Below are 23,657 nucleotides of genomic sequence, written 5' to 3'. Positions count from 1 at the left end.
TGAAGAATGTCAATAAAAACAAAACAATTGAACTTTTTGTGTGTTTATTAAGACATAAGTTAAATTGTAAGCAAAAAAAAATATATTTTTTTGTAAGCAAAAAATGGACTTTAGAAAAATATTATTGTGCAAAATAAGTTGTCTTACAAAACAGTGGTCTGCGCCGGACAGTTTGTAGCCATAGTCTAAAAAAAAAAAAAAAAAAAGCCTAACAGCTTGAACACGGAACTGCTAGTGTTGCCAGATTGGGGGTTTTAAGTGCATTTAAGCGGATTTGAACATTGTTTTGGGCTGGAAAACGTCAGCAGTATCTGGCAACACTATAAGCTCTTCTTCATGACGACAACCGGAAGTGTACCAACACGATGGGGCGTGTAGCGCCACGTGTGGCTCGGGTGCACAATGCACCTTGCACAATAGCCCGATTTCACTTGTGCATGTAGGATTGGATTTCTCTGGCACCCCTGCTGGGACCCTTTGCTCGATTACCAACAGCAGCTCGATTTGGACGTGCATGTAAACGTACTGAGTGACTACGTTTACATGCACATCCAAATCGAGCTGCTGTCGGTAATCGAGCTGAAGGTCCCAGCAGGGTGCCAGAGAAATCCAATCCTACATGCAGTGTTTAAATCGAGCTATTGTTATGAGGTGCATTGTGCACCCGAGCCACAGGTGGCGCTACACGCCCCATCGTGTTGGTACACTTCCGGTTGTCGTCATGAAGAAGAGCTATTCAAGAGTATAAACAAAGTGACTACAGGCGGAAATTAGCATGTACTGCTATAACCTGGGACAGACATCTGTCCTTACCACAAGGATAATGTTTAATATGTACACTGTCCCTTTTAAAAATAAAATAAACTCTAAGAAGAGTGTTTGTAGTTTGTATGTACGAACAGAAGTGTTCCTAATAAAGTGGGCGGCTAAGGTGAAGTGTCATGCCGACCGAGGCTGTTTTTTTTTTTCCGACACAATTCACAGCTATGCAACAGCTGTACAGATGTATTTGGTGATACAGTAAGTGAGCTAAATTTTAACAGTTTAAACAATGCCACAAAAAGAAAAGATTCATGCCGTTGTCATGCTGACCGAGGCTGTTGTGTTTCCCTTGTGGTCTTGTCACTTCCGGAAGGGGCAGTGCTGAAGTAAGTAGCTCGAATACGTAGCTCAATAGGGTTTACATGCACTAAGTAGCTCGGCAGAAATCGCATAATCTAGGTCGTGTAGCTCGATTCCAAGAAATCAAGTTCGGTTCAATTTCAGCCGAATTAAGGTGTATACATGGCATTTTGAACTTCGATTTCAGTCGAGCAACGGCAGAAATTCGATTCTCTCTATGTGCATGTAAACGTAGTGATTGTGTGCTGCTCTGTGCAACCAACAAAGCAGCAATTCCCATGCTTAGCTTGCTAAGCTAGTGGGTCCTAGTGCTTGTGAGGGAAAAAAAAGAACAAATTGGCACACCTTAGCAAAGGCAATTCCTAAGCTGTGGGTGGAAATGCTCAGAAAAAGTGAGGTTTTCATAATATGTCCTTTAAATATGTGTATCAGGTACAGCATACTGTAAATTTCCACGTCCTGAGCTACATAACTTAAGCCTTGGTCTAATTGTACCAGTGCATGTGTGTTGATGTTTCAACAGCAGCTGTTGTTCTCCAGCCGTTTGAGGAAGGTACAACCTCTTTACTTTGGAGCTAACAAACATTAAAAATACTGGAGCATTATCATACCAGGAATGCCTGCACAAACAAAAGCTCCTTATAAAGTCAACTAAACTTGGTCAACATTAAGCACTGCTTGGAATCTTGTCCTTTATAAGGCTGGATTTTAAGACATACTTTCCAGAATACTCAGAAAACAATATTAATATTGAACAGGACAAAACTGCACTAGACTTCAGCACTAGAGACAGATCCAGAGTGCCCATGCCCCCCCCCCCAAACAATTCTCAATACATTAATGCAACGTACAGCAAAATAAAACTAAAGCTCAGTATCCAGTATTTTCTGTAAGCAGGCAAACTGAAAGGGGGGGTGTCTTATAGAGCAATATTGTCAAAAAAAAAAAAACCACTGTAGTATTTCATGCATTTGTGTATTCATGGGTCTACATACATAAGGTGTGTTTCAAGGGCTTCAGAAAAAAAAGTCAGAATTGCAAATTAAAAAGCAAGAAAGTGAATCATATTTAAAACATTAACGATTTAAAGGTGGGGTATGAGATTTTGGAATAACAGTTCCCGCAAGCCATACTTTGAAAAGAAACGCTCCCACTCCCCGCGTCTCCACCCCTCCTCCCCCTTATAAAGCCTGAGAAAATCAGCCTTTATAATGGGTGTCTATTGCGTTACACACCAGTGGAGCAGAGTGTAGAGAGCTTGGAAAAGAGCAATTCCAGCGTTATGGACGTGACACTTGAACTCAAAATGGCAACAAATGACCCAGTGCATGTTTTATTGTCTCCCAGTATTTAAACAGGTGTTGCATATTTTAAGGCTGTACCATACTGGAGAAGTGATAGAACAAGAACAATTCCCATAGTACATCTAGGGCATGCCAGAAAATGCCAATAAAAGATGCGTTATGGATGTGACAGAAAAAGTATCACTTTTCTTGGGTGACTGTACATTTTTATCAAACTCTGTGAAATTGTAAACCTAATGTCGAAATGGAGATATCCATTTGATAGAGGGGTCCAAGGTGAATATTAAAAAATCTTTAAAATATTTTATATTTCATGCAGAGTTTCAGAAGGAAAAGTCAGCGTTATGGATGTGACGAAATTCCGTTATGGATGTGACGCGTCTGAAATAGACATGGCATATGTTTAGAAAATCAGCAATTTAACCACCATAACCCTTTGAAAAACTCTAAATATCAGCTAAAACTATCAAAGTTCTTAAATAATATTTAGGACGGCTATTGTTTTGCTGTTTTGTGGATTTTAGCATACATTTCTGTGGCTTGTGGCAATAATATAGAATTGTACATGATCAAAGTTGATTTTAGCTTGGGTTTTACATTATAAGAAAGAAAGACTGACGGTGACATATTAGATGATCAAAATGTGACAAATTGGTTCAACTTATTCACATCTGTAAAATACAGGCCTAGGTGATATCTCTGGGAGTGGTTTTGATGTATTACATGTTGCTTTATTTTTGCATGGTGAGGTTGACATTCACATGGAATTGCCCAAAAATAGCTGAAACGTTCTCATTTAAACTGTGTTTTCAGCCCCAATTTTCACTCCACACACAATTTTCTCAAAAGTAGTAGCCACACTTGTCCTGATTCACACAATGTGTCTACCTACACGATAGGACTTGCAGTTTTTGAATGAGAAGCCTGAAAGTGAAGAGAGGATAGGCGCTCAGCCCCATAGACTGCCATTATAAACTTGGCAGAAAAGTCACTCGTTTTTAACTCGCTCTAGTGACCTCATTTTTTACACTACAGACAGAAAAATTACATCAGTGTGTTCAGGAGATCCTTGTGGCACTCACTATGAAAGAATTTTGTGAATATCTCCTTCTGTTTTCGTGTAAATCCCCATTGTTTGGAGGGAGCGCACTGAGAAAATCCTGCGCTCTGTGTGACACTCTGCTCGCTCTCTCACACGCACAGAAGGGCCGGGCTGCTCGCGGACTTCAGTCTGATTGACGTGTCAGTATCCAATCATTTTGAGGTGGTACCTCGATATGATTGGATGGCGTTTTTCCTTTATTTTACACTGTAGACTGGATTAAAATATTTCGTTTTTGGGTCAAACCTTCTATTGTACTGCTTGCAACATGGGTGTGAGGAGCTTTTGAAGCAATATGGTAAAAAATACTCCTGAAAAAAATCTCATACCCCACCTTTAATGTTCTTCATCTAGTCACCAACAAAGAGTCCATGTCTCCCAAACTTTTTGACCAAAACGATCTTGGTTGCTTAACAAAAAGTTCACAGAATAAATGAATGGAAACAGTGCAACTGAAAGCGCTTGCCCTATAGTCTGCATAGTGCAAGTTTGAATCCCGACAATGCCAAGGCCATCCATAGCCAGGAGCCAAGTAAGCAAAACTAGGCGTGCTTTTGGGTGTCTCCCCTGCCGATCAGAATAAAACGAGCCAATTGAGTGTCTGAACTCATGTATGTGGAAGACGGTAGAGAGCACTTTCCTCCAAGCAGTTCAGAAATATATGGTTTGTTGGTTTCACAATGTCTCAGAGGAGGCACGTTAGCCTTCACGCTACCCGGTTGGTAGCTGATGGCTTTGTGCTGCGCTATTTGCTATAGTTACTTGTGTGTAACATCACCTTGAAGCTTATTCAGTTTACATGAAGCACCATACCAAAAGTCAGCAGGAAGTAGGGTTTTTTTTTCCTTTCTCTGGTTGCTTAACCTACCAGGCAACTACACAGAAATACTAAACTCATTTATAAAATCTGCCTGTCCTGGGTGCATGGGCTATTGAGTTGTTCTACTTTATTTTTATCTCCTATAAAAACAGGTTGCTACCTGAGAAATGAACTGACACAAACACTTCAATGCTCCCTCTTTTACTCTTTCCCTGACCTGTTTTGAAAACAACATATGCCTAAGGAGCAAATGAATAGTTGAAAAGCTATACATCAACAGGGGGATATACTTCGAGTACAGAAAAAAATAACAGTCTTAAAATGAAGAAACTGGTCTGATCCACTGGCACAGAAATATAAGAAGTCACATTAAGGCTTTTTTGAAATATTATAATAATTAAAGGTCACATTAAACATGTTACAAATTGCTCCTTTAAATTATGCATCAGTTTTTTAATGCATCATATATAACATGCACTTTACATGGGAACTACATTCCCTAGAACATACTCAATTCCTGATGCACAATGAAAAATCACGATGTTACATGTTTGTTCTGTCGAAGGAACGATATAGCTATAGGACAATTCATATTTAAGGCACTGCATTGTGATGAAAAAAAGGTAACAATGCATCCACTGGAATGTAATAATCAGTTAACAAGCTGTGACGAGAGACCAGAGAGCTACTATTGACCAAGAGCATTTCATTAGGCCAGCCAGAAGCATCAATTATTCAGCACACACACACACACACACACACCTCCCTGTATGGTGCAATAATGAAGCCAGCAGGCTGCTGCCGTCTGCAGTGTGTCACACATCAGCCTTTGTCTCATGCGCGCGCGCGCACACACAATGACAAGTTCACACAAGACAAGCTACTGCACAAGACAATGTGCTGCTCCTGAGTGTGAACGAGTTGATATCACAGGCTGTACATTTCTTAGATATAAAAGGGTCATTGCCTCCGCTATAATTAGGAGCAAGCAGCACTCAAGCTAACAAATGCTCCAGTTATAACAGCTAAATGCTACAACATATCAACACTGTCCATCTGTACTCACCTCCTGGCTCTCTTCATCCTATCACTGCCATGGAGAGGAGCGCACGCACACTAACTGTACACACACCACCATGCATGGTCACACTGCCACAAGCTCCCCCTGCACTCCTCCCTCTCTGTTCCTTAGTAACAGAAATGAAACTAGCATCACTGCGCATCTCCCCTCCTACTCTCCATCTTTTCTCCAACGTTCCCATCATTAGCTGCAGGAATGAATACCTTAAATGCAGTACATTTAAGTACACCTCATGGTCATACTTTAAATGCAGTACATTTAAGTACATTTTGGTCCTCTTACCTAGCCATTACACTCACACTCTGTGTATGCATGCATGCACATAGCAACATACTTTTGGCCTCAGATATTGAAGCACATCACACATAAAAATGCATTATAGACACGTCTATACCAGGAATGTAACCAAAAATCAAAATGAACAGATTGAAGAGAATGGTGTTCTAAACAAATACATTTATGAATAACAGGTGTACTTTTTTCCCTTTTAATAGAAAGGTTCACAGGACATCTGGTTCAGACCAGAACTGCAACTTGAGACTCGCGGGACGAAGACGGCATTCGTTTTCAAATGCCCCTTTTCCACCAGGGAATTCCAGGGCTGTTTCAGCACCAGTGCCTAATCTCGAACCTGTTCCTCACCTTTCAATAGCCAAAGAACTGGCTCTCAGCCAGGAAAACTGGTTCCAGAGTAGCACCAACTCTTTGCTGGGCCAGAACCAAGACCACTGTCTGAGGCATGATTATCATGACCAATAAAGACCAGCTAAAACTTTGAGATTACCATTAAAAAAAAACCCAAAAAACAAAAAGACAAAGAGCTAGCTAGTTTGAATAATCACAAGAACAAGCAGCAACAAGAAGCCTTTATTTATCATATGTGCACTCAATCACAGACCTAAGTACAGTGAAAGTCCTCTGCATTTAACCCATCTGAAGCAGTGAATACAGACACAAGTGAGTAATGAGCGCACGCACACATACCCAGAGCAGTGGGCAGCTATGCTACAATGCCTGGAGAGCAATTTGGGGGTTAGGTGCCTTACTTAAGGGCACTTCAGCTGTTCAACCTTCAGGCCATGGCAGCGCCATGTTAACCTAACCGCATGTCTTTGGACTGTGGGGGAAACCGAAGCACCTGGAGGAAACCCATGCAGACACGGGGAGAACATGCAAATGCCACACAGACAGGCCCCCATCAGCCACTGGGCTCGAACCCAGAATCTTCTTGCTGTGAGGTAACAGTGCTAACCACTGCACCACCATGCTGCAATTTTTTTTTTAATTATAAAATTTCAGCTAGAATTAATCCATAGAAGAAGAACTATGGGTGGTAAAAGAGAGCAACTGGACTTGCTTGAAAATTCTTGAAGACGTTTCACCTCTCATCCGAAAGGCTTCTTCAGTTCTGTCTGACTGGTAGGGAGTATCAGGTATTTATCCTCTCATGGATGAAAAGCTCATCTAAGGTGTCGTTGAGTCATCCTGTTGGCGTGGGTCACTGGGGGCTGAATGTGAATGGCCTCGAGAGTCGTTAGGGTGATCAATGGATTGCCCGTTAAGGTGATCAATGGAATGCTGATTCTCTCTGTCCTCCTGTGAGCCACTGAAAACAGCTGGGTTTTGGTGTGCATTCAGTTGTCTGGGAAGGGTGCCAAGGACTGCATTGTAGGTGGCTGATAAATTATGTCTTAGACCCCCACCTCTGTTCAGTGATGGCCGTTCCAGGTTGACAAAAATGGCTTCTTTAACTCCTCGCTCATACCAACGATCCTCTCTGGCTAAAATGCGTACGTTGGAATCCTGAAATGACCTGGATGACTGAGAATATTCACAGACATGTTTCCACGCACTTTGGGAAGAGAACCCTTCGACTGGTGCGGGAGTATGAGAGGACTTCCAGAAAACTGGCAGACTACAGGAACCACCTGCGTTTCAACCTGAGATGCCGACAATCCAACATTATCCCCACTAGCCTATGCATGCATTCAACGGTCAAAGGACACAGAGCTGAAATAATCCTACAGAAAGCCCAGAAGCAGCTTCTCAACGAGAGAGTGAGACAAGTACATTTCACCATCGATGCTCTCCAGAACAAGACTGAACTGATGTTTGAAGAGTTGGCAGTACTTCTTCCCAGTGAAGTTTTGGAACGAGTCTCTGATTTCGTGGAGAAGGCACAGATTTCACAACATGCCAAAGGCAAGGAACGACAGATACGCAAATTCCAAACATTGCTGTCTAAAACCACCTCCTCCAGGAAGACAGAAGTGCTGACTTGGAGGAAGAAATCTGACCAGGCTACACAACCGGACATAGAAGAGAAATGGGTGAAGAACTTATCTGACAGGGTACTCACCCAACCAGAGAAAGAGGTTTTATCCAAGGGACTTAACTTTGCAGTTTCACCAGAGCGGATACCAGTGGTAGATCTCATCACAGCCACAGAGTCAGCCATCAGAAACAACAATCTGACCAACACAGAGGCAGAACAACTTAGACTGAAGGTATCAGCTGCTCTGTCCGGTGCAAAAGCACCCCCCTCCAACCTCACCAGCCAAGAAAGGAGGGCTCTTACATTGCTTCAAAGAGACCGGGACATCACCATCCTTCCTGCTGACAAAGGGAGATGCACAGTGGTTCTAAACACAGCGGACTACCACTCAAAGATGTCCAGTCTCCTCAGAGACACAACCACCTATGAAACCTTAAGACGGGACCCCACCAGTTGTTACAAAAAGAAAGTTGTTAGCTGCCTGCAACAACTAGAAAAGGACCAAGCCATCAACCGATCTCTGTACTACAGATTGTACCCCGGGGAAGCCGTTCCTCTCATATACGGACTCCCCAAGATTCACAAGGAAGGAGCTCCACTCAGACCTATCATCAGCAGTATAAACTCTGTCACCTATAACATTGCCAAACACCTAGCCACCATCCTGGCTCCTCTTGTTGGGAATACGCTACATCACGTCAAAAACTCCCAAGATTTTGCTACTAAAGTTGCAGACCTCAAACTGGACTTAGATGAAACCATGGTTTCTTATGATGTCACTTCTCTTTTCACCTGCATTCCCACCACAGAAGCAGTTGAAGCTGTTAGAAAACGACTCCTTCAAGACAACACCTTACTGGATAGAACGAACCTCACCACGGACCAGATTTGCACCCTGCTTGACCTCTGCCTGACTACCACTTATTTCCAGTTTAATGAAAGTTTCTACAGACAGAAGCATGGATGTGCCATGGGCTCACCGGTGTCCCCTATTGTGGCCAATCTTTACATGGAGGAAGTGGAACATAAAGCTTTGACCACTTTTTCAGGAGTTGCTCCCAGCCACTGGTTCAGATACGTGGATGACACCTGGGTTAAAATCAAAGCCCATGAAGTGGAAGCCTTCTCTAAACACAGCAATGCAGTGGATATCAACATCAATTTCACTCGGGAGGACGTAAGTGGGAATAATCTAGCCTTCTTGGATTGTGATGTACACATTAGACAAGACAGAAGCCTTAGCATCGAGGTCTACCGGAAACCCACACACACGGACCAGTACCTACTCTTCGATTCTCACCACCCACTGGAACACAAATTGGGGGTCATTAGGACCTTGCAACACAGGGCTCAGAACATCCCTACAACGGTAGACGGAAAAGAGAAGGAGCAGAATCACATCAGGAAAGCACTTCAGAACTGTGGGTATCCCAACTGGTCTTTCTTCAAGAGCAGGAAAAGGAACATAACGGACAAGGAGGATAACAGGAACAAACGCAAGAACATTGTCATTCCCTACATTTCTGGTCTATCTGAGAAACTCAGGAGGATTTTCTACAAACACAACATTCCGGTACGTTTCAGACCCAGTAACACCCTGAAGCAGAAATTGGTCCACCCTAAGGACAGAATACCCAGACACAAACAGGACAACGTGGTGTATGCAATTCAGTGCAGTGAGCAATGCACGGACTCGTATATTGGTGAAACCAAGCAACCGCTTCACAGGCGTATGGCTCAACACAGGAGAGCCAGTTCCTCAGGCCAGGACTCTGCTGTCTACCTTCATCTTAACAACAAAGGACACTCATTTCAGGATTCCAACGTACGCATTTTAGCCAGAGAGGATCGTTGGTATGAGCGAGGAGTTAAAGAAGCCATTTTTGTCAACCTGGAACGGCCATCACTGAACAGAGGTGGGGGTCTAAGACATAATTTATCAGCCACCTACAATGCAGTCCTTGGCACCCTTCCCAGACAACTGCATGCACACCAAAACCCAGCTGTTTTCAGTGGCTCACAGGAGGACAGAGAGAATCAGCATTCCATTGATCACCTTAACGGGCAATCCATTGATCACCCTAACGACTCTCGAGGCCATTCACATTCAGCCCCCAGTGACCCACGCCAACAGGATGACTCAACGACACCTTAGATGAGCTTTTCATCCATGAGAGGATAAATACCTGATACTCCCTACCAGTCAGACAGAACTGAAGAAGCCTTTCGGATGAGAGGTGAAACGTCTTCAAGAATTTTCAAGCAAGTCCAGTTGCTCTCTTTTACCACCCATAGTTACTATGACCTGGATGACTGAGAATATTCACAGACATAGAAGAAGAAATGATGTCAGTCATTGTTGTACAGTACTTGGAGCTAGCAGGGCTGGCTAGCATGGCAGGCTGATGGCAACAGCAGGGCTGGCAAGGCAGCTTAGCTGCTGGGAAAGCAGAGACACAGTGATGCAATGACATGGCTCTTTAGCCCGTGGAAAAGCAAATTCTGAAAAAATAAAATTTCAACTAGAACTTAAGAACCTTCACATTACTGTATATAAATGATACTTTCCAAGCTATAAAGCCCTGCCCCTGACATTACCCCGGTAATTTTTTCCACCTCATACCATGAAAATATTCAGCTGTAATCGCTCACATACACACAAAATAGCACTTTCCCATGCTAACTGAATGGAGTTTACACATTCTGGTTGTGTATTAAGAGCCTATTCAGATACACTGACCTCATTTACCGTACTTCAGAAAAGCAGCTCTCCAGAGATGAAACACTCTTGCACACACAAACACACTTTCTTGCTCGTCTCCCACTGCTCAGTAACTGGGTTACAAACACAAACACTATTAAAAGAGAAATTCAAGCCATGGTGGAGTAGCTTCCCCATGACAGAGACTCTGGTGTAAAAAACCAAAAAGTAAATGTGTAAAGCCATTTCTAATCATTTGGGTTAGGAGCCTGCCTCTTGAACCTGCACTTTCACACAGTGTGGGAAATAAGGCCAGCCCGGCAGACATGGACAAATGCGAAAATTACCCGCCAGTTTGTATTTCAAAAGGATTGGACCGGATGGCCAATTTAAAAAAAAAAGTGTCCATTTGCATTTCAAAAGCATCAAACCAGATGGCCCATGAAAAATTCTAAAGATATGGGTCTAACCTTCTTCCAGATGTTACACTGGGTGAATGCAATATGTCGTAACACAGCCTGTGAAATTATTTTAAAAATTCATAATTCGGCCACTGACGGTCGTAACCCTGCTAAAATTTACAGGCACATCCCTCTCCCCAAGTTCATTTGAACCAGCACAGAGACAGCCCACTGCAATTCTGCCTTGGCCCGTTATTCGCCCCCGAAACCCCTGCATGAGGACTGCTTGTTGAAAACTTTAATATGAGCCCTGGCTTGAGCCAGCCTTTAAAAATTCATAACTCTGCCACTAATGGTCCTAGCTTCACCAAACTTTATGGGCACATCCCTCTCCCCGAGACCTTTCGAATGAGCCCAGACTCAGCCCAATCCAATGTCAGGAGCAAGCGCAGATCGCAGAAAGCTTTAGCACGAGCCCTGGTTCCAGCCGCTCGCACGCAGGGATTTAAAAAAAATTCATAGCTTGGCCACCAAAGGTCCTAGCCCCGTCAAAATTTACAGGCACCGGGGGCGTCGTGACTCAGGTGGATAAGGCGCCATACCATAAATCCGGGGACCCGGGTTCGATTCCGACCCGAGGTCATTTCCCGATCCCTCCCCATCTCTCTCTCCTGCTCATTTCCTGTCTCTACACTGTTCTATCCAAATAAAGGTGAAAAAAAAAGCCCAAAAAAATCTTAAAAAAAATTTTTTACTATCCCGAGTGGCACACTAAATAAGACGACAATAATAATAATAATAATAATAATAATCAGTATTCACTGTTGTTTTTATTGCACTAGTGTTTTATGGCTGACAGAATCTGATTGATTCAGTTGGTTGATTAAGAGTAAAGTTTACATGAAACTTTGCAGTACAGTATTAAATGCCAAACTGCCAATCAATGGTCATGTTATTATTAATTGCCTTTTTTTATTCATAATAAGAATGACAGGTCATATACCTTGGAGGATGTAGATTTATGAGTTTTTATTTTCTTCTATTTTCTAAGTTCTCATCAAGCAGATTTTAGTCTGAATACCAAATGAGAACTCACCATGCCTAGTTTGTCATTTTAAAAGTCATTTTGTTACAAAGTTACTTGGAATCTTGTACTCAAAATTTTAACTCTATGTAAGAAAAGTTATATTGTTAATACTAAATTTCTTATAGACTTATTATAAACATAGTATAAAAATAGTCATTGTTGACAATGTTTCATGAGTGTTATTATAGTACCTATATAGGAGTACCAGTTTGTAACCAACTGGAACATCCTTGCCCCCCCATACATTTTTTTCTAGTGTGTATTATTGCTTTCTGTGTGTATTACTGTTTTCTTGGGTATAACTTTAAGCATGTTTTTCTTGAATCTTCTGACATTTTCTTGAAAATTATATTCAATTTGTAGTGTAATTAGCAACTAATGTCTAGTGTAATTTGGCCTTTGAAGATCACAAAAATGTGCCTGGAAATAGCTGAGAAACCATCTCCAGGCATCTAAAGCCCTTCAGCTTCCGGGGCCCTAAGGTGGGCCCCGGACCCCCGGCCACATTGTTCCCGGCCTTTGGCCTGTCATTCAGACAGGCTGAAATTTGGACAAACAGACAACATTTCAGACTTCTGTACTGTGACCAGTCTGCTTAAAATATCTAATTTCCCACACTGTTCACACATTTTAGTCTGAGTTCCAGTCAGTTCGAAATTGTTACTCATTTGTCCTTGGCTAGTGATTTGTCCACTGCTGACATGCTCACCTCAAGAGATTTTATGTACCATTAGAACATAAAATATGGAAAAAGTAAGAATGAAAAATAAACATACAACTCAAACTGAGTCATTTTTAATGTATGATTCAGTCTTTGCACTTTGGGTTGGACCTTGTACCCCAGTCTGATGATCACAGATCGATATCAAAGCATATCTTGAGGAAGCAAGTCATTTAGTCAGAGTTAAAAAACAGCAGCCACACTGAACAATGAAGTAGAAAAACACCCATATCAATAACACAATCATACCAACACCCAAAGTCATGAAACAAAACATTCCCACAGCAGCAAATTTACCATCAAACAGATTGAAAATAAAAGATATTTCATTTTTCAGTGACAGGGTCATCATAGCTGGCCATACAGTGGTTGATGATTAAACAGCTTGATATTTATAGCTACAACAATTCAGTCCAGTGTTCAGGAGGCAAAAGCTTGAATGCCTTCTTATCCCTTTCACTGGGACTTACAGATACAGAGGCCATACCTCCACCACCGGGACCTACAGGTATGAAGGATGTAACGATATATCGTGCGACAATAAATCACAGTAGAAAATTATGATTTGAACCATGATTATTACTAGGTTACGTAATCTCTTTCCTAGCTGCAATTGCACTGTTTTGACAGCAGAGGGCACAATAACATACAGGAGAGAAAATATGTGACATAACTGTAGTTGGAAGTAACACAGCTTGAATGCCATGAAAAAAAAAAAAAAACACAAAAAAACCCAGATCTAAAGCTAATATACTGATTGACTGTACAAACAGATTTAACAAGAAACTGGAGCTCGCTTTGTACAGACTGCTGAAAGCTACAAAAAAAAAAAAGCAGCAAATGGAGGTAGTTGTTTTATGTTTAAGCCTGATGACAGGCTTCACAAACGTTCATAGTTTATTTTAAGGCCTGTTATTAACTTTTTAATTTTTAATACAAGGAATATTTTAGTTAATAGGCCATTACATTTTACTCCAACCTTTACAAATGTTTGTAAATTATTGTTGGGTATTAAGAAAATTAAACAAAGGCTTTTTATTTATTTTAATAAAAGGTATATTTAATAATAAAATAAATGCTGCATTATTTGTTAAAGTTTTCTTTATTTATTTTTTTTTGGAAAAGGGGAGGGGGAGGAAAAAAAAATTTCGGTGAACCAGTATTGTGAATCAAACCAAATCTTGAATTGGGTGAATCATTACATGCCCAACAAGTACAGTGGTTACACTTCTTCCTATGGGACCAATGGGTACAAAGGCAGCACCTCCTTCACCAGGACTAACAGATACAGATGCCACACCTTCTTTGCAATTTTCCTTTACTGGAATTGATTGGTACAGAGGCCACACCTCTTTCACTGAGACTGACAGACACATAGGCGATGTCCCCACCACCCAGGCTGACAGACATAAAAGCCATGCCTTTATGGGATTAACAGGCACAACAGCCACACCCCCTCCATTGGGTTTGATAAGCCTCCTCCTCTCCAAATCCAAGACTTCACCATTTCACACAAAACCAAATGACATTGGATTGAACTGAAACTGCTCTAAATTGCACCCTTCAGAATCACAGACTGCTTATTGGCATGCTTACCTTATCACATCAGCACTACATAATCCCTCTTCATCTCCTATCTTCAATAAATTTGTATAATAGCATCATGGAAACTCAAAAAGCACTATTTGAGCTGAGATCATTATAACAAAAGCTGAAAATAAATTTTCTGATCATTTACTCATCTGCATCAACACTGCTCTCTCTGTGTGTGCACTCTCACCTGGGCTCCGTTTCTGTGCTCAAGTTCCTCCAGCTGGGTGTTGGTGCCTGATCTGCGTCGGCCCTCGGTTCCACCCCCGACGGGATTTCCCACTTTCCTGTGCTGTGTAGAGGGCGATTTTTTGTTTGGTTTCTCGCTGTACTCTGCTGCCTCGTCTTCATGAAGCTTCACAGCCTTCTGTCTTTTTAGCAGGCTGTGGATGGACAGCAGTAACAGTGTGCACAGCACATACATGATCTCAGCGACTAATACAAAGCACCTTCAAGTTTCTGTAACACCCAGTTGCACATCGAGTCCTCTGGGGACGTTCAACCTGTTCCTGCTGCACAGGGAGACTGTAATGCTATCTTCTGGTGCGTGTTACAGCTGTCTGATATCAACTGTTGTGCTGGCGACCTTGTTGTTCAGTCAGAAAGCCCGAGGTGAAACACGAGCAACACCTCACAGTCACAGATCAATATCTAATGAAGTTCTTCTCTATTGTTCAACCCAAAGACAAAGTTCACTTCTGCAATATATTTATTTGTCCCCCGTCTCCTACTGTAAATCAATTCTCTAGGTTTTAACAACCGCATTGTCTGTAAGCTCTCACCGAGAGTGTGGCGGGACATCAGACCACAGTTGATCCTAATGCTCATTTAGATTCCAGATAATCCACTGTCCTCGTGTTCTTAATGTGACTGTCTCAGATGGGGTGCATGCACTGCTTTAATAACTGAAGCTGGCCATGCCCTGCTCACCTGGATACACATCGGCACACCCCTGATAATATTATGATTCCAAAGTCCTTCATATCCACCCAAATAACATTGCTTTACAGAACCCTGCCAGATCACGTAGCCGAGTTAATATTTTCTATATATGGGAATTAGTCAAACATCTACAACCTCGATTCCAAAAAAGTTGGGACAAAGTACAAATTGTAAATAAAAATGGAATGCAATGATGTGGAAGTTTCAAAATTCCATATTTTATTCAGAATAGAACAGACGACATATCAAATGTTTAAACTGAGAAAATGCATCATTTAAAGAGAAAAATTAGGTGATTTTAAATTTCATGACAACACATCTCAAAAAAGTTGGGACAAAGCCATGTTTACCACTGTGAGACATCCCCTTTTCTCTTTACAACAGTCTGTAAACGTCTGGGGACTGAGGAGACAAGTTGCTCAAGTTTAGGGATAGGAATGTTAACCCATTCTTGTCTAATGTAGGATTCTAGTTGCTCAACTGTCTTAGGTCTTTTTTGTTGCATCTTCCGTTTTACGATGCGCCAAATGTTTTCTATGGGTGAAAGATCTGGACTGCAGACTGGCCAGTTCAGTACCCGGACCCTTCTTCTATGCAGCCATGATGCTGTAATTGATGCAGTATGTGGTTTGGCATTGTCATGTTGGAAAATGCAAGGTCTTCCCTGAAAGAGACGTCGTCTGGATGGGAGCATATGTTGCTCTAGAACCTGGATATACCTTTCAGCATTGATGGTGTCTTTCCAGACGTGTAAGCTGCCCATGCCACACGCACTAATGCAACCCCATACCATCAGAGATGCAGGCTTCTGAACTGAGCGCTGATAACAACTTGGGTCGTCCTTCTCCTCTTTAGTCCGAATGACACGGTGTCCCTGATTTCCATAAAGAACTTCAAATTTTGATTCATCTGACCACAGAACAGTTTTCCACTTTGCCACAGTCCATTTTAAATGAGCCTTGGCCCAGAGAAGACGTCTGCGCTTCTGGATCATGTTTAGATACGGCTGCTGCTTTGAACTATAGGAGTTTTAGCTGGCAACGGCGGATGGCACGGTGAATTGTGTTCACAGATAACGTTCTCTGGAAATATTCCTGAGCTCATTTTGTGATTTCCAATACAGAAGCATGCCTGTATGTGATGCAGTGCCGTCTAAGGGCCCGAAGATCACGGGCACCCAGTATGGTTTTCCGGCCTTGACCCTTACGCACAGAGATTCTTTCAGATTCTCTGAATCTTTTGATATTATGCACTGTAGATGATATGTTCAAACTCTTTGCAATTTTACACTGTCGAACTCCTTTCTGATATTGCTCCACTATTTGTCGGCGCAGAATTGGGGGGATTGGTGATCCTCTTCCCATCTTTACTTCTGAGAGCCACTGCCACTCCAAGATGCTCTTTTTATACCCAGTCATGTTAATGACCTATTGCCAATTGACCTAATGAGTTGCAATTTGGTCCTCCAGCTGTTCCTTTTTTGTACCTTTAACTTTTCCAGCCTCTTATTGCCCCTGTCCCAACTTTTTTGAGATGTGTTGCCGTCGTGAAATTTCAAAATATCTCACTTTCGACATTTGATATGTTGTCTATGTTCTATTGTGAATACAATATCAGTTTTTGAGATTTGTAAATTATTGCATTCCGTTTTTATTTACAATTTGTACTTTGTCCCAACTTTTTTGGAATCGGGGTTGTACATCACAACAATCCCATAAAGGCATGACCCTGATACTCAGAGTGTATCATTTAGTCCTCGAATATTCAAACTTCCTGTTTGGAGGAACGAATGAGCTCCTGGGGACAGTTGTTCATCCTTATCCAGTTTCACAGACAGTTTCTGCCCTACTCGCTCAAAAGAACACGGACTGGATTTCATATTTTTGAGAAATGGAAGACTGTAACAAACTGTAGCCAATAAGTTTTGCCTTTTTGAATGTGTGAACAGGTACATAAGCAAGCAAGCACAGAGAGAGAGAGAGAGAGAGAGAGAGAGAGAGAGAGAAACAGACAGACAGACAGACAGACAGACATGAGAAAGAAAAAGTAGTAAGGACGCAGGTTGCTGAGACGTGGAGGGCTGGGAATACCATCTAGCCCATAGTTCAGATAGGAGTCTTTTGAGAGTACATCCTTTGGCTTACGCAACATTCTGTTCCCAAAATCTGATGTCAGGAAAAAGTCTTGACATGAAGCTTTTCTTGCTTTAGTAGTTTTTTTTTTTTTTTAAACTGCTCTTCCATGTCGGAACTCTGCGGGAAAAAGAAGGTATATCCCAACATGGAGCCAACACTAGGCCACAAATCTGCACCTTCATTCCAGTCGTTTTGATGAATTTTGTATGGATCATAACCGCTAATAAACTAATTTCCACGTATATCTATTCCTTGCTTCTTTCTGAATAAAGATTATTCACATAATCCGGTAGTAGGAGCTTTTTTAGCTGTAGTTTTCTTTGGACAACAGACGCTGGACATGTTCGCTTGACTTCCATATGTGAACAGTACAGTGGTGCTTGAAAGTTTGTGAACCCTTTAGAATTTTCTATATTTCTGCATAAATATGACCTAAAACAACATCAGATTTTCACACAAGTACTAAAAGTAGATAAAGAGAATCCAGTTAAACAAATGAGACAAAAATATTATACTTGGTCATTTATTTATTGAGGAAAATGATCCAATATTACATATCTGTGAGTGGCAAAAGTATGTGAACCTTTGCTTTCAGCATCTGGTGTGACCCCCTTGTGCAGCAATAACTGCAACTAAATGTTTCCGGTAACTGTTGATCAGTCCTGCACACCAGCTTGGAGGAATTTTAGCCCATTTTTCCATACAGAACAGCTTCTACTCAGGGATGTTGGTGGGTTTCCTCACGTGAACTGCTCACAACATTTCGATTGGATTAAGGTCAGGACTTTGACTTGGCCATTCCAAAACAATAACTTTATTCTTCTTTATCCATTCTTTGGTAGAACAACTTGTTTGCTTAGGGTCGTTGTCTTGCTGCATGACCCACCTTCTCTTGAGATTCAGTTCATGGACAGATGTCCTGACATCTTCCTTTAGAATTTGCTGGTATAATTCAAAATTAATTGTTCCATCAATGATGGCAAGCCGTCCTGGCCCAGATGCAGCAAAACAGGCCCAAACCATAATATTACCACCACCATGTTTCACAGATGTGAAAAGGTTCTTATGCTGGAATTCAGTGTTTTCCTTTCTCCAAACATAACGCTTCTCGTTTAAACCAAAAAGTTCTATTTTGGTCTCATCTGTCCACAAAACATTTTTCCAATAGCCTCCTGGCTTGTCTATGTGCTCTTTAGCAAACTGCAGACAAGCAGCAATGTTCTTTTTGGAGAACAGTGTCTTTCTCCTTGCAACCCTGCCATGCACACCATTGTTATTCAGTGTTCTCCTGATGGTGGACTCATGAACATTAACATTAGCCAATGTGAGAAAGGCCTTCAGTTGCTTAGAAGTTACCCTGGGGTCCTTTGTGACCTCGCAGACTATTACATGCCTTGCTCTTGGAGTGATCTTTGTTGGTCGACCACTCCTGGGGAGGCTAACAATGGTCTTGAATTTCTTCCATTTGTATACAATTTGTCTGACTGTGGATTGGTGGAATCCAAGCTCTTTAGAGATGGTTTTGTAACCTTTTCCAGCCTGATGAGCATCAACAACGCTTTTTCTGAGGTCCTCAGAAATCTCCTTTGTTCGTGTCATGATACACTTCCACAAACATGTGTTGTGAAGATCAGACTTTGATAGATCTTTAAATAAAACAGGGTGCCCACTCACACCTGACTGTCATCCCATTGATTGAAAACACCTGACTCTAAATTCACCTTCAAATTAGCTGCTAATCCTAGAGGTTCACATACTTTTGTCATTCACAGATTTGTAATATTGGACAACGTTCCTCAATAAATAAATGACTCAGTATAATACTTTTGTCTCATTTCCTTAACTGCGTTCTCTTCATCTACTTTTAGTATTTGTGTGAAAATCTGATGTTTTCAGGTCATATTTATGCAGAAATATAGAAAATTCTAAAGGGTTCACAAACTTTCAAGCACCACTGTATGTAAACAAAGTTCGCTTGTCCCCCAGGCACAGGGTAGCAACGGTTGCTAAGGTAAATGTGACGTCAGTGCAAAGGTACTGATTAATAGTATCATGCTACCAGTGTAGCAGCAAAGTCATGCTACCAGTGTAGCAGCAAAGTGATTGAGGATTTCCCAGAGATATTTCCCGTCTGCCTGAGTGCATCATGGTAGCAAACCAGCCCCAAACACTCATTTTCCTTCAAAATACGCCCAAAACATTGCAAGGTAACATGATTTTTCAGCGAGTGTCAGAGCAAAAAAATTGCGGGTCAGCAAATTTAAAGCGTGTCAGCATGAAATTAAAGCGTGTTGGCCCCAACACGCAAAAGTGCTCTGGGGAAAACACAGATTTATATTTTTTACTTGTAATACGATATTACACTACAAAATGTGGAAATGTTAAAGAGTGCGTTTATGAACATATACACAAGGCATGACATGAGCAGAGCATCCTTAATTAGTTGAGGGCTTGAGAGAGTTGGTCTAAAAACAGCATGACCCATATTAATCAGTACCGTGGCACTCACTGCAATGCCACCTGATGGGCCTGACAGTCTCAATCAAAGCAAGAGAATTCTGATGGCCTGACTGTCTGGTGGCACGTTTTACAGCTTGCCACATGTTCAATTCATATTTATTTGGAAATGGAGCACAGAAGATGGGGATGGTAGTATTATATACAACTTGAGTCAATGTGCATATGGTGATGAAAGGGGAAGCCATGGCCTAATGGTTATAGAAGCAGCTTTGGGACCAAAAGGTCACCAGTTTGATTCCCTGGACCATCAGGAATGGCTGAAGTGCCCTTGAGCAATACACCTGACCCCCAACTCCTCTCCAGGCTACTCTGGGTATGCTGTACGTCGCTCTGGATAAAAGCGTCTGCTAAATGCCTGTAATGTAATGAAAGACTTGAACATCTGATTAAAAATGAGCTTTTGTGATATGCAGCAAGGCTACACGAGTTCTTCCTCATTTCTGTAACTAGAGACTTTAGATGAGATCAGTGAAATCCACTACTTCATGCATTTGACTTGAATTCTCCCATAAAGTCAATCAAATCAACAATTACTCAACATGGTTGCTTCAACCATGAGCCTAAAGATTTCGCTGAAGTGCTCCAAAGCCTATATAAACCACAGATGGAGAGGGAGTGGCAAGACAAAAAGCTTTTGAACCACAAAAACATCATATTAAAGTTAATATAAAGTAACACAGTTTCAGGAGACTTCATCTCATGAGCCAATTCTTTATTATCCCTTTAAAAAAAAAGCGCAGATAAGAACGATCAAAGTTTCCAAGGGATGTCCACACCAGAACGTGTAGCAACACTGTTGCTTCATCCAAGATGTTATTGTATATATTGTAATAAAAATGGTTTATAACAGCTAATCTCCGCTTTTTATCTCAGTGTTCATCTGTCCCAGATGGATTCTACAATTTAAAGTTACATAGACATGATTATTATCCCATCATATTTCTGAATATGATTACTGCTATATCCCGCACACAAAGTAGGCATTGTCTTTCTTCAAAGGCAATGAAATCAAAAGAAAATCACAAAGCATTGCAACAGCTCACAAGTGAAGTGCTGGTTCCTGGTTGTTATCATCCAACATGGCGGACTCCCGGTTTGGAAAATAAGTGTGACGCCGCTTGCACATGAAGAATAGATGTGCTGTTCAAACTGGTGTTTTTTTTTTTTTGCAAACTAGTTCCAAACTAGGCTTGTGCATTGTTGATTTTTATCTGATTGTGATTTTTCCTATTTTAAAGTATTGTGAAAAATAATTTAATCATAAGCGTGAGCCTAAAAAAAAAAAAAAAGACAGGAAATCGAGCATTTCCACCGTATCTGGTTTACGGAGTGTAGGGGAGAGCCTATTCTCCATAATATACATGATCCAGCTGATGATGATGTTTTTTCAGTGATTCTGCAGTAAGCAGAATTCTGTGTTTCAGAAGAGCACCAGTCAAAAAGGGGGAGTGTGTATATTCATGTTTTAATTATTATCCTCATTAAAATTATTTGTAAAGTGTTAAAATGGGCCTACAAAGTTTCAAGCTTATCTTTTTGGGACAAACTCTTTTCTCTTTCAGTCAAAAGACCAGTTTTGACCATTTTAAAGCCATCCATTGTCCGTAACTGCTTATCCTGTGCAGGGTCGCAGGCAAGCTGGACTGACTATGAGTGAGTCCCAACTGACTATGAGTGAGAGGAGGGGTACATCCTGGCCAAGTCGCCAGGTCATCGCAGGGCTGACACACAGAGACAAACAACCTTCACACCTACGGTCAATTTAGAGCCACCAATTAACCTAACCTGCATGTCTTTGGACTGTGGGGGAAACCGGAGCACCCAGAAGAAACCCACACAGACACGGGGAGAATGTGCAAACTCCACACAGAAAGGCCCCTGTCAGCCACTGGGCTCGAACCCATACCCTTCTTGCTGTGAGGCAACAGTGCTAACCACTACAGTGAGGAGCCAGCGAGGATGAGTGAGTGAGTGAGATATTTCTGAAGATTCACAACTACTGCTCCCTCATATATTCACAAACAGCTCACAATTCTTACACACACCAATTCAGAGCAGAAGCAAGAAGGGAGCAACTCCTAATGCTCATTCACACCATGTATACATATATGATGACATTATGATACACAGTAAAGTTTATTGCAGATACTATATATTACCACACCTACCAACCATTATACATTTTACGTCGGAGCTCCGCAAAAACAGAGTATGCTAGCATTACGGTTTAGGTGCACTGCATTATGGGTAATGCAGTTTGGGGCAGGGTTGGAGCTGTGATACCAAATATGCAAAAAGAACAGACTTTTTCTAACCAATAAAACAGTAGATGAGCCAACAGACATATGAATCAGGAAGGATCTATGCTTGAACTCTTGTAGAACCACCTTTGGCTACAATTACAAAAAACACTTCCTGGAAGCCTTGCCCCCTTCCCCGATCTCATAACTCACTTTCTCTCTCAGTAAATGGAGAATGCTTTTTATTAATTAAACATGAAATAAAAATATATATCAGTACATGTTTGGTTTAGTGAACATTAGACAAGTATACATTTAAAATTTCTGCTTTAAAATGGGCAGCACAGTGGTGTAGTGGTTAGCACTGTTGCCTCACAGCAAGAAGGGTATGGGTTCGAGCCCAGTGGCTGACAGGGGCCTTTCTGTGTGGAGTTTGCACATTCTCCCCGTGTCTGTGTGGGTTTCTTCTGGGTGCTCCGGTTTCCCCCACAGTCCAAAGACATGCAGGTTAGGCTAATTGGTGGCTCTAAATTGACCGTAGGTGTGAAGGTTGTTTGTCTCTGTGTGTCAGCCCTGCGATGACCTGGCGACTTGGCCAGGATGTACCCCTCCTCTCACCCATAGTCAGTTGGGACAGGCTCCAGCTTGCCTGCGACCCTGCACAGGATAAGCAGTTACGGACAATGGATGGCTTTAAAATGGTCAAAACTGGTCTTTTGACTGAAAGAGAAAAAGAGTTTGTCCCAAAAAGCTAAGCTTGAAACTTTGTAGGCCCATTTTAACACTTTACAAATAATTTTAATGAGGATAATAATTAAAACATGAATATACACACTCCCCCTTTTTGACTGGTGCTCTTCTGAAACACAGAATTCTGCTTACTGCAGAATCACTGAAAAAACATCATCATCAGCTGGATCATGTATATTATGGAGAATAGGCTCTCCCCTACACTCCGTAAACCAGATACGGTGGAAATGCTCGATTTCCTGTCTTTTTTTTTTTTAGGCTCACGCTTATGATTAAATTATTTTTCACAATACTTTAAAATAGGAAAAATCACAATCAGATAAAAAACAACAATGCACAAGCCTAGTTTGGAACTAGCTTGCAAAAAAAAAAAAAAAAAAACACCAGTTTGAACAGCACATCTATTCTTCATGTGCAAGCGGCGTCACACTTATTTTCCAAACCGGGAGTCCGCCATGTTGGATGATAACAACCAGGAACCAGCACTTCACTTGTGAGCTGTTGCAACGCTTTGTGATTTTCTTTTGATTTCATTGCCTTTGAAGACAGACAATGCCTACTTTGTGTGCGGGATATAGCAGTAATGATGCTTCTCGTGACCAAGAGAAACAGTTCTTTAGAATTCCCAAAATAATTTAAAAATTGTGACAAAACAGATGAACTGTCCAGAGAACGCCGTGGTTCAATAACATACATCATAAGGACTTAACTGAGGAAAAAGCTAATATATATGAGTTCATTGCTAATTGAAGCCATGTTTTCTGCTGATTAAATTGAACTTTTGAGCTTTAGCGTGAACACTCTGCTTTTCATCTTGAAGGAGCACCAGCAAATCTACAAGATAAAACAAATCCAGATTGGGCACC

At 41.5% G+C, this 23,657-nt stretch overlaps 1 protein-coding gene across 5 annotated transcripts in view; it reads right to left on the bottom strand.

Annotated features, from left to right (window-relative positions):
• kifc3 (kinesin family member C3) overlaps positions 1-23,657 on the bottom strand; it is a 111,409-nt gene that overhangs the window by 54,286 nt on the left and 33,466 nt on the right. For 3 of the 5 annotated variants that reach the window (XM_060923422.1, XM_060923425.1, XM_060923424.1), the window contains exon 1: positions 14,395-14,628. The exons of 1 other annotated variant lie outside the window; for it this stretch is intronic. In XM_060923422.1, the coding sequence (XP_060779405.1) occupies positions 14,395-14,628 (234 nt within the window). Of the gene's footprint in view, positions 1-5,414; positions 5,493-14,394; positions 14,629-23,657 lie in introns of those variants that run through there. One more of the 5 variants, XM_060923427.1, reaches the window with a different exon arrangement.

The sequence above is a fragment of the Neoarius graeffei genome, chromosome 6, assembly GCF_027579695.1.
Source record: "Neoarius graeffei isolate fNeoGra1 chromosome 6, fNeoGra1.pri, whole genome shotgun sequence".
Taxonomy (NCBI): Eukaryota; Metazoa; Chordata; class Actinopteri; order Siluriformes; family Ariidae; genus Neoarius; species Neoarius graeffei.
This window is presented reverse-complemented; position numbering and strand designations above follow the sequence as displayed.